The sequence below is a fragment of the Lepisosteus oculatus genome, chromosome 12 (assembly GCF_040954835.1).
Source record: "Lepisosteus oculatus isolate fLepOcu1 chromosome 12, fLepOcu1.hap2, whole genome shotgun sequence".
Taxonomy (NCBI): domain Eukaryota; kingdom Metazoa; phylum Chordata; class Actinopteri; order Semionotiformes; family Lepisosteidae; genus Lepisosteus; species Lepisosteus oculatus.
The window spans coordinates 15,331,070-15,343,166 of NC_090707.1; the positions used below are offsets into that span (position 1 = coordinate 15,331,070).

Sequence of the window (12,097 nt, forward strand, 5' to 3'; positions counted from 1 at the left end):
AAAACACATCATTGGTTGTAGATCTGCTAATTAGGATACATGACTCTTCTTTTTCTTGGCTATTCTAGTTTACACACACAGTATTGCACATTCATTCATTCATTTTTACAATTAAAAACAAATGTATGGGTTTTTTATATAAACCTATTAAACACCACTTCTGAGCACCCATGGTCTCAATGATTGTATGCAATGTTTACAGTCTTAAATACATTTTGATTACTTTTCTGCAATTTTGCAGTTCTGTTCTCTTTTTTCTGGCTAAAAGTTTTTGTTTTGTTCTTTTAGAACAGCCAGTGCCAGGGTTTGAATTATGTATGTCTACGTACTAACAATTACATAACAATATTGTAATATGAAGCTGTTCTATAAATGTGTTTTTTAACTGCAAACATCAAGTGTATGAACATACAGTAGCATCAGTCATGGTTTAGAATAGATTCTCCCAGAATTTCAGATTCAGAGAAGCCGAAACAAGTGATAATCCAGGTCAGATGGAAATGAGGTGACTGTAGAAAACTTATCAGACAGAATCATGTTGACATGACATGAGCGATATCTGTGATGTTAATCCTATGTGAATTCTGTTCAGTTTCTGGTTAGTGATATCGGCACTTTCTCCCTCAACTTTGCCATGGGTCATTTGTTCTCTATTTCTCTGGTCATCTTTCATTTGTTGATACAAACATAAAATTCATGAATATATCTATCTGTCTCTCTGCGCACATATTTGAAATGTGTTAACCACAGAAAATATGAAGGTATCATGTTTAACTTCATTTCGTATCATAACCACCTGTTTTAGGTCTATAATTAGTATGGTGGCATGTCTTAGGCCATGGTATATGGTGTGTGTGTTAATAACAGAGACTCACTGACCAGATACAGACCTCATGTGTAAACTTCTTTAGATATGCTCTTCATTTGGTATGACTCTAAAGCCACTTTTTAATTCCTTTTAAGAGAATAAAACAATTCTTAAATATAGATACTGTGGTGTAGGTTCATAAAATCCTGTAACAGATTATGTTGCATTTTAATCTTTCTACTCCAAGGCTGCGACAAAAAAAAAAGGAATGCGACAGTGATCACAACAGGAAGCATATTTCAATTCAAAAAGCAATTACATCAAGCAATTGTGCATGGATCGATGTGCTCTGCAGCACGGACTGCAATTTAAATTGAACATTCCCTCCAAACTGGGAGCTACACATGAGCTACCTTTTGCCATGAGTGGTTTTAAATAAAACTTCTCCCAGGCCCACTCTTGCAAAGCTGCAGATGAGGTGCAGACCACAAATCCCCTGCTTTTTGTTATCAGTGGTGTTCAAGAGTCTTGCACAGTTTACATCATAATCAATACCACTCTGTGATCTCTGGAACTGAGGTTCTAGCACCCTGAGTTCCTACAACCAGAAAAGAACAGTATTGGATTGCACCTTTCAGATGTCACTCTCAGAGAAACAATCTCAGAAACCCGGAACAGGATTTTTCACTTATCAGCATGCTGTTTATTGATATATTTCCTTGCAGTGTTGGCACAAGGGCAGAAACCTTGCTTACTGTATGTATTATACATGCTTTTGCAAGGGATTGTGCATTTAAAGGAGTCAGTGGCTATTATTTATACAGTAGATACTTAAAATGTTTGACAATTTTGTTTCATTGATATTTACATGTGTTTATCCCCCTTTATCCCAAGATATCACATTTTGGCCGGACAACCTCTGACCTGTAGCATTATAAATTTGAATACCCAGCCCCTAATCCTTTGGCCTTGTAACATAATTCTCTTTCTAACGTGTAGCTTGGATCTGTAAATATGCTATGAGTCTTGTTCTATGACCGAAATGGAACGATAAGGTTAAAGGGAAAAAAGTGTTGTATTAATGCTTTAGACGTTAATACAAGAGTTGCATAAGCCCCTATTTGAAAAAAAGAATACATTTAAGTTTGCTGCTCAGGGCAATTCAAAAGTAGCTCTAGCAAGTTCAAGGTTTAAGTAACCAAAAAATGAATAGTGCAATATTTTCAACATAGCTAATTTAGCTGAAGGACCAGAGTTGTGAAATAGTGTTCAGGGAAGATCACAGTCAAGCTTTGAGGTATATCACAGGCAAAAATATTTTTAAGGAATCCTGGCAAAACAGTCAATTGATGCCGAGGGAGCTTAAATGTCAGAAGAGAGCTTTTCGTTGTTGAATTGTCAATGAATGCGGAGGAGCTTTTGGGTGAATTCCTCAAAACAAAGATAAACTGAGAGGTTTTAGTTCACTCAGTTTTTGATGAAAAGCACTTGTCTTCAGATATTATTTTCAACATACCTAATGCTATGGAGGTGCTGTAGGGGAGTAGCCATTGGGAACAAATTTGATTTGCAAATAATGACAAGTAGGAAACAAAGGTAGGTTTATACCCCTGTAGGGTTGATTTGCAAGAAGAAATAAAACACTGCAACTGCTTTACAGCAGCAAAAATCCCCAGTAAACAAAGTAGAAGAGAGAATTTATAAAATTTCATATTACTTATTTTTAGGACACCTTAAAGGCTTGGTGTTTTGTATACTCATAAAATAATAACATTAACTGCTGCACTGCCCTATAATGTGAAACAGCCTGAAATCATTGTCTTATGGTCACTGTATACTCAGTTATATTCTATAATTATTATGTATTGGGAATATTTTTAGATTGATCTCATCAGTACTGTAAGACATAAACATTGAAAACAAAATATTGTGTTCATTATCCATTTGGGCCACCTTGATGTCTTGAAAAACATATTTTTTATACCAACTTGAGATTGTTTTTTTCTGAGATTGTTGAATGTCTTTCAAATGCCTGTACTGGGTCCACACAAGGAAAAGAGGGAAAAAAAAACTTTCAGTGCAACTCCGCTTTCCATATTACATTCAAGGTCACCTTTGCGCAGTGAAATCATGACTGCCTTTCTACTGCAAAATGCAATCTGCTGCAGTTCCATGTGTTGTGAAATCGCAGCTGGTGCTGATTGGCAAGAAAGTTGCAAGCTTTTCTTGTCTCTTGTTTTATTCAAACACTGAGTTGGTTTGCGAAGGCTGTGTGATGGTCACTCCCACAGAGGAAAACCGCAGGTGTTTCCTCCTAACACTTTACATCCCCTTTTGTCTTCATCAGGAAGCAAGAGCAAAAAGAGGTATGCACACACCAGCATCTAAGAAACAACTTGGAAGCCCTACCAGCAGTTTTGCAATGGACCAGAAAGACTGCCAATCACCTGAAGACAAATTGTGCCCAAAATCGAGCCTGGACACCAGCAAATGTGAGGATAAATACATCTCTTAAATGCACTTGTGATTTCTTAATGGCACCTTGTATACTGGCTGATTGCTGCTGCTTATGAGTGACTACCGATTACAGCCTATGCCACCTAAGCCAGTGGCAGAATAAAAATTAAAACAGAAAGTGGTTTTCAAGAAAATTTGCTGTAGTGCAAATCTGGCTTCCATTTCCTGAAAGAAAAGTTTTAAAGTCATGCTCTTAGCTGTAGGCACTGCAGGAATGGGAAACAGTTTTTTTAAATTAAAGTTTATCAGAAATGTGAAAAACCAGAGGAAATTTTACAGCAGAGCAAAAGGCTTTGGAAAAGGTTCTGCTGATGCAGACTGTCCTGTTTAAAATTGAAATGGAAATAGGTTATAATCTCTTAAAACAAAATACTAAATTAAGATTAGAAACTTAATTTTTTAGCATATTATGCTAATATGTTCCTGCATTTTTATTTATAGGACAGATCTTTGAAGCATACCAAAGGAAACATGCTTATAGAAACCACTTTTACTGTATTTTAGAGTTGCTACCAAGGTATGCAACATACATACACTTGTAGGCATAGGCAGTGTTTGTTTAAAAATGAATGATCTCAGACTCCCAAGCTGTTTCTCTGAAATAAATATTCATGAGGTATGCACTCCTCTGTTCCAAATATATAATAAAATATCTTGCTTTTTTGATGAAGAGACTGCATCTCCTTTCTTTGATTTTCTTTGATTTGCGCATTAAACATTAAGATTGTGTTGTTTTCTAAGACATTTTTTTCTGCTTTTGAGACATTTAACTCCCCCGTTATAATAGCATATTGTTTTAACTGATTAATTCTAATGAGGGCTCCCTGAAACCTTCAGACTCTGCATATTGATTGTGTTGAGACAGTGTTTGCAACAAAAACAGTTGTTCACAGGGGTAAGGTTCATTGTTTTGTGGTCTTCAATGATGATAACTTCTGACAGATTTGGATTTACTGGTTGAAGACAATAAATTGAGATGAAACCATGAATGCCCCTTTCTCCCCTGCATTTGTCATAGTATACAACAGTGCTTTTGCTTTATCATATAAATAAATCTTACAAGAAACAGCTTACTCACATTCCTACCCAATTGTTATTTTCGGTTTAGTGGACTCAACAATTACAAATATTGCTACTAGACCTGAACACCTCAGCACCTTGAAATAAACATCTCAAACTAATTTTAAGAGCCTTTAAAAATTCCAGGCATTAAAGGATATACTGTATGTGCAGATAATATTATTAATAAAGGCTAGTGTATAACATTGTTGACCTTTATTGTCAGAAAAGTTTTTTTTCTGTTATGATCTTAGTGGCTTTAGAACTTTCTAAAACAGATTTAGTCAAAACATTACTCTGCTAAGAAATGACTGTACTGTAGCTGAATTTTTAAATCTCCAGATAATCTGCTGCCATGTGTCTAGTGATATCTTAGTTTTCTTTCTATTTTTCAAAACGTTTTCTGATATTTTGATTCACAGCATGACTGAAACAATATTTCTGTCAATCAGAGTGATGTTCATATTGCTTATCTTGTCTTACTTGTTTATTTAAAGTGATTTGCTCATAGATAAGATTCTGATTGGTTAGAAAAAAGGGTATGTGAATAATAGGATCTAAAAATAAAAATATTCTATATAGGAAGAAATTCATGGTCATTTTCCCAACTTAAATATACTGCCAGACTGTTTTGTTTTCTGATGCTGCCTCCACTAACAGGATTGCATTTGAGACAGTAAAATCGTACTCAATACTATATGCCTTTGAGTATACTTAAACATTTAATAATATATTACATCCCTGATTGTTCATTTGACACATTGTCAAATGTTTAATTCAAATGTCAAATAAGAATGTGGGAATAAAAAGTGGTGAAGGCTATAGAGTATGGACACGACATTCAGAAAAGATTCAGGGATATTTTTAGATCAGCTTTAACATTGCATGCATGTCCACAACCCTGTAAGTATTTTGTTTTGGTTGGAGTATAACATTTTGGTTTTGTGTGAAGGCTCTACTTCTGATGTCCCTATCTCCATGTAATCCTTCCTTGAGAGAAAGCTACCCCTGGCCAGTCAATTCCCCTAGAAAATTCAAGTAAAATCTTGAAATGTGTTAGAAGAGGCTGGGTTAGTGATCAACCTCTGATTTCTGGCACAGGAATATTCTGCAGATTAGCAGATACTGTTATCTTCAGAGGCGAGGTCATTTAATTAATTTAACAGGAGGAATGCTTTATTTGTTTCCTAAAGAGTTTTCAATGCTTCACAGGTTTCACAAAGATAATAATCATCCTTTAGTAGGAGCACTGAACTAAATATAGCTAAGGTCCAGAAAATACTTCTCAAACAGGCTTGGCAATAGAGCATAACAATAATTAAGGTGTTGACATCTCATTGGCACATACTGTACATTATCGTGAATTATATAAAAATCTGGTCTTTCAATAAGTTGCAGTGGACAAAAAAATATAACCAGTCCTTGGAAAATCACATTATTTCACTAAAATATAAAAAAAGATAAAAGCACATATAAAGGAACATGTTTCTGATGCCAATTTTTATTTCTTTGCAAAAATTATTCATTTGAAAGTTGTACTAAAATCAGTGGGAAAGGAACTGTACATTCTGTGCTTCTATCATAAAACATGTACAAAGTTTGGTATTTTTATTATAAACAGCTTGAGACATTTACCTCAAAATTATTTCTCTTAGTCGTTCTGGAAAAATGAAGAAGTGGGGTTGAGGTAGTTAGCTGGAGGCCTGCTTATCTCAATAAAAGATGGGAACTGTTTTCATGTGTAGAATACTTGATGCAGATGTAGAAGCTGGCAAAGTACATAAACCCTAAGTTGGCAAAATATTTTAGAAGCCACACTAATACAAATCAAGTTGTCTACATCATAATATTTGCAAATTCAAATAGATATACACACAAATATATTGGCTGTATTGCAAAGATGCCTTTCATTGTAATTCTGTCCATGAAGTAGTGCCTAAAGCTGCAGGGGAGAAAAAGTGATATAAGAAATATGTCAGTGAAGCAAAATTTAGAATATGTGATTCTTCTCTCAAAAACCACTTCACATCTTGGACAACTCCCCTGAGAAATTCTTCCATGAATTTATTTTCATGTTGAAGTTTGAATTTAATTAATCTGCAGCTTGCAATACTTTTTCTATCATGGAGATATATAGTGTCTCTCTAAAATACCCCATAGTAACATTCATTGCACTTAGCCCAAATAAGCTGACAAAAGACTAATCCAGACTTTACGATTAGAGTCATATTTGCCTGTAATGTAGACAATCAAGGTTATTTAAATTGCAGTTTAACCAGTTTCTTGTAATTTAAAGGGCTACTTGTGCGATGAGCCTTGATACCATCAAAGCTCCATCATCACTAGTGGAGATTTATGAAACTAATAGAAACAAAATAGCATCTGAAAAAAATATTTCTTTAAACCACCAAGTTGATTTTAACTGTATATTTTCCTAAATATGAAAAAAATCATAATCAAGCTGTTTTTATTACTTTATAATTCCTTTATGATATGAGTTTAATTTAATTTGGCATTGCATTCTTTGTAAATATGCCCCACAATCTTCACTTTCAAATGTAATCCACTCATCTCCAAAGCCAGTTCATCATCTCATTCACTTGTAAAGGTGAAAAGATTATTTATCCTTGAAGTGCATGTACAGTACATCTATACTTGAAGGGCATGTCATTTGTCACATTTTAAGAATAATACCCTTTCATCATACAGTATGGTTCCCTAAATGTAGTAATGTACAGGCTTCTTATAAAGTTATTTGCACAGCTGAATAAAGGTTCAGCATATTCATACAGCTGAGTCATAATAACTGCACTGTGGAGCAGTGCAATTTGATACACATACAAATGAGATCATATGGAACATATTAGAGTGAATATCGTCATTAGACTGCTTCTCATGGTTCAAGAATATAATGCCATGTTCTTCCACACATGGAAACTATTATGGATGTATAAAGTGCCTGGCAATAATAGTGAGACCCATGCACAGATTTTACATTGTGTTGCTTTCAAGCTTGCAGTCATGATACTTTGAAGTTGCAGTTAATATCTACTCCACACATTCTAAGCAAAAAACAAAAAGAAAGACATAAACAGAGAATTTGAATGAAAAGTGGAAAAGACACGATGGCATAAGTGTTTTGCTGTGGCAAACCTTTAATTAAATGAGGTGCACTAAATTATCATAACGAGTCACACAAATAGTTGAAAGGCCTCTATCTGTGGGTAATAAAAGTGATTCAAATGATTTCAGGATAAAAACTCCTCACTCTGTAAGGTCTCTCAGTCAGGTAGTGAATTCGAAGCAAAGATTCAACCATGAAGACCAAGGAGTTTTCAAAACAACCCAGGGATAATGTTATAGAAAGGCACGGATCAGGAGAAGAGTATAAAAACATTTAAACAATTCTTAATATCTCTTAGAGCGTAGTGAAGTTAAACCTTATGATTTGGAAGGCACCCACCCAATGACTAGACCAGGCTGTCCCTCCAAACGCCTTAAGCAGTTACAGTAAGTGATGATGGAACTGGTTAGGAATGCCACCACGATTTTGAAAGAGTTATAGAGTTCAGTGCCTGACATGGGAGAAAAAGCCCATGGGTCAACAATATCTCTGTCACTCCAAAAGGAGGCTTACAAATAAGCGCCTGATAGTGCAATTATGTAGCAAAAGGTTTTGTGTTCAGACAACAAAAAATTTGAACTTTTTGGTCTAAATGCAAAACATCTGATGCAAACCCAATGTCGTGTATCACTCAGTATATGCAACTTTCAAGCAGGGTGGTTACAGTTACAGTAGTAAGTTAGTTACAGTACTGTATGTTATAGTTTTGCTTTTCATCAGCAGGGACTGGGAAGTTTGTCAACACTAATGGGAACATACCATTGACAAAGTTTAGAGGAAAACCTGTTTCATTTCTAAAACTGGGACAAAAGTTCACCTTTCTGCAGGATAATGATCGAAAGAACAAGGCCAAAGCCAAACTGGAGCGGTGTAAGCATAAGAACATCAATGTCCTTGAGTAGCCAGGTTCTGATTTGAAGGTTATGAAAACGTCTGTCCATAAGCTACCCCTAAGCGTCTGAAGTTCAGCAAATCAGCCACAAAGAATGGACAAAAACTGCAACAGTGTGTGGGTATGGATTTACCCCCAAAACACCTGCAGATATAATTGCTGCCAAAAGTGGTTCCACCAAAAATTGTTTTCTCGGTTCTGAATACTTATGCAATTGACATATTAAATTTTTGTCTCTCCATTTTTAGTTTTATGGAGTATGCATCATTTAGTCTGAATAATTCTGCAAGGCACAGTAAATGTTGGCTAGTAATACAGTTATTTAGCTAACATAATGCCCCTAGATGCATACGGTCATTGTCCATACAAATGTGTTCCTCATATTCCAATTTATATGCATACTCAATTTAATAGTTACACTGTGCAGAATTTTTACGCTAGAGTTCTCCGAGAAGGCCAAATAACTTTATAAAGGACCAATATATTTTGTGATTACACATTTCAGGTACAGTATACTGGATACAGAATGGCTTTTGGCAAGTGGGATAGAAGAAATCAGACACACTTTGCAATCATGCTGTAAGGCACAGTTCTATTTCTGTAGTTAAAAGCTAAATGTAACTCTCCCAAGACAACATGTTACCACTCTTACATTAGAGTGTTAGCAATTCATATGTGGCCATACATTGTTAGTGAAGGATTTGGAGATTAAAATATATTTAATTATTATATTATGTCATGTATGTTATTTGTTACCATATATACAGTACTAGCATATTTAAATGTTAAAATCTTAGATTCTCAACATTGATTTCTAAACTTGAATGTGCGCATTGTAATATAAAAATCCATTAAGGGAATTGGTTTTAGATTTGGATGAAGAAGCTGAAATATCAAGAAAATCCTTTTAGCAGATTGAAATTGTCCAGTTGAGAATAAAAAATTGAATTGAATACATATGGATGACCTAGCATTTTCTAGACAGGGCTGCAAGGGATTCAGAGCCTGTCCTGGCAAGCAATGGGCACAAGGCATGATACACACACATACTCACATAGGGCCAATTGTCCCAGAAGCCAATTAACCTACAATTTCCCCCAGTGGGAGGAAACCAGAACACCCAGAGAAAACCATACAAACACTGGGAGAACATACAAACTCCACATAGATAGCACTCCAGGAATTTAACCCAGCTCCCCAGTGCTGTAACACAGAAATGCTACCCACTGTGCCACCCATGTATTGTAACATTCATTTGAAATCATTTGAAGGTAATCAGAAGTGATGTAGTATGGGCATATGTCGTCAGGCCTGTTGATAATGTCAGAATCGTGGTCTTGCATTCATTGACTACCAGCATTTCGTGTGTGTGTGCATTGTTATCTATGTTATTAATCATACACAAAGGTGTGCAAAATTAAATAAAGGTAATGATGTAAAACTGATAAAAGATGGTAGAGGAATATATTTAATGTATTATATTTCACAAAAGAAGTATGTCTGTATAAACAAGTGGGTTTTTTAGGATTCAGGGGCTTCGGTGCTCAAATTGTACCACCACAGTTAATGAAGACCTGGACCCAGACATATGACCACCTATCCATTTGATTTTGAGGACAGGTGTCTAATCATTTCCTGTGTACAGTATCTGGCTGACAACCTAAACAGTGGCACTGAAAAGAAGTCCAGACCCTGTTATTATAAGGTAATGCAGAAACTCTGCATAATCATGTTGGACAAATATTATGAAAATACCTGTTTTATGCATCACTGGCTTATTATTATTAGTGGGCTACCTTGCTCTTGGATGACTAATTTCTCACCCCACACATGAATTCTGTATCATTTAAAGGCTGCATTTGTTTTCTAAAAATCACTTCTCATCTCAACGGACATGCCATAGTTGTGTCATCTTCTGCTAGTGGGTTATGACACGCTTCTTTCCATTTACTGATTTTGATGAAGTCTGTAAGGGAAAAGGTGCATTCACATATCTTTTCTTGTTTTACAGCATTAGTATGCTAGGAAAATATGATGGATTCATAGAATCAGTCACATTCTGGAAATGTCATAAATTCCAAGTATGTTTAATAATTCAAAACCACATTTTTCTCCCTATTAACATCACAAAGCAGTACTGATTGTTCTTTAATAGCCCTGCTCCTTCAGAGACATCTAAACTATATAACACATATTTATTTGGCTGGTGAAATTCAGTAGTCTAATTTGCTATAACAAAGTCACACTAACAGTTATTACATATTAACATTTATTAAGCTCCATTTCTGTAATCTCCAGCTATTTGTGGTTTCGCAAACGTGTTTTATCAAAGTTAAAAAAGGGAGAAGGAAAGCAAAAAAGCAATCATAACATCATCAAAACAGTCAACAGAAAAGTGCCTTACAGTATATCATATTTAGATGATCAAGGACACAAGTGCTAAAGACGTTTAAAATCATTAGTTTAAGCAGTGCAGCTGTCATTATCAGAGCCTGGTTATAGCAGCAGAAAGGGTTACCTTGTAACTGAAAGTTGCCTGGTTTCCTCTAGATGCCTGGTGACATGAATGAGCTATCAGTTTCACCTATGGAACAGTACACAGTGTTACAGTGTTGCTGTGGTGTAATGCTCGGGTGCCATGTCTGGAAACCACACATTGCTCTGGGCTGCTAGGGATGCCAGGGGTTTCAGTCTGGCGCCTTTGAGGACAAGATAAGCTGGGAAAGAGAGGAATCAACCCCAGGTGGTTGTATGTTGTTTGCACCTCCCTGGCTCCAGGCCTCTCTGGACCCTGGCATTAAAATATGACCTAATTTATTGGATAGAGTATTACCATATTTAAAGCTTAAACAGTCAGTCTGATTTAAGCATTTTCTTTTTGCCTGGAAGGAACTGAATATGCAATAATACTGTCATTATTAGAATACAAATTCACCAGAAATGTTTATTATCTGATAATAATAATAAAACTAATAATTGCTTGTGTTAGGTGTAGTACTTCCAAAAACATTCCAACAGGAAGTCTGGTCAAGAAGAGTGCTGCAATTTGATGTTAAGGCAAGGCAGGACTCACCTTCTAAAAAAAGACGCCAAGGCTCTGCTTTTACAAGGGGTCTAAAATAAAATCAGCTGTCACTGTCTAGCTGGGTAAGAGGGTGAACAGACAAGGCTGGAGCTGGTCTCCAACACAGGGGGATGTGCTTGTGTGGAGGGCATAAATCCTGCTAGTTGAGGATCGGGGGGCCTTTGTGGGATCATACCATTTTAAACACTTCCTAGATATTGTTATCCAGCTGTAAAGAAGGTAAGTATTTCAGACACCTGGAACTTTAATGGTCTTATATTGGCTTTGTTTTGGCATGTTTCAATTTGTTTTATTATGGCAATCTCTTAACAAATATTTTCTTAAGACAAGCTCCTTCATTAAGACTGACTTAATGAATGACTGACCTATAAATTCCCCACAACGTCATTTAGTTTTAGATTTGCAAATATTCTCAAGCATATGTAAGATCGAAATACCAGACTGTCATTATAAGTCATAGATTTAATCAATTTGCACAATTTACAGTATGACGTTTTCTTGAATTGCCAAGCTAGTCAGATTGTATGGAAGGAAATCTTAAGGATGATGTCTACACTCAAATTTAATTTCTTAATGCAAGGTTGTTCCATAAAATGACAACTCTTGTGCTAT

At 35.6% G+C, this 12,097-nt stretch overlaps 1 protein-coding gene across 2 annotated transcripts in view; it reads left to right on the forward strand.

Moving 5' to 3' along the window:
• The first annotated feature begins 3,145 nt into the window (after positions 1-3,145).
• The window catches only part of xirp2b (xin actin binding repeat containing 2b), a 33,085-nt gene continuing 24,133 nt past the window's right edge, over positions 3,146-12,097 (forward strand). The window contains exon 1 of one of the 2 annotated variants that reach the window (XM_015358946.2): positions 3,146-3,300. In XM_015358946.2, the coding sequence (XP_015214432.2) occupies positions 3,177-3,300 (124 nt within the window). In that variant the 5' untranslated portion in view covers positions 3,146-3,176. Of the gene's footprint in view, positions 3,301-11,523; positions 11,705-12,097 lie in introns of those variants that run through there. The other variant, XM_015358947.2, reaches the window with a different exon arrangement.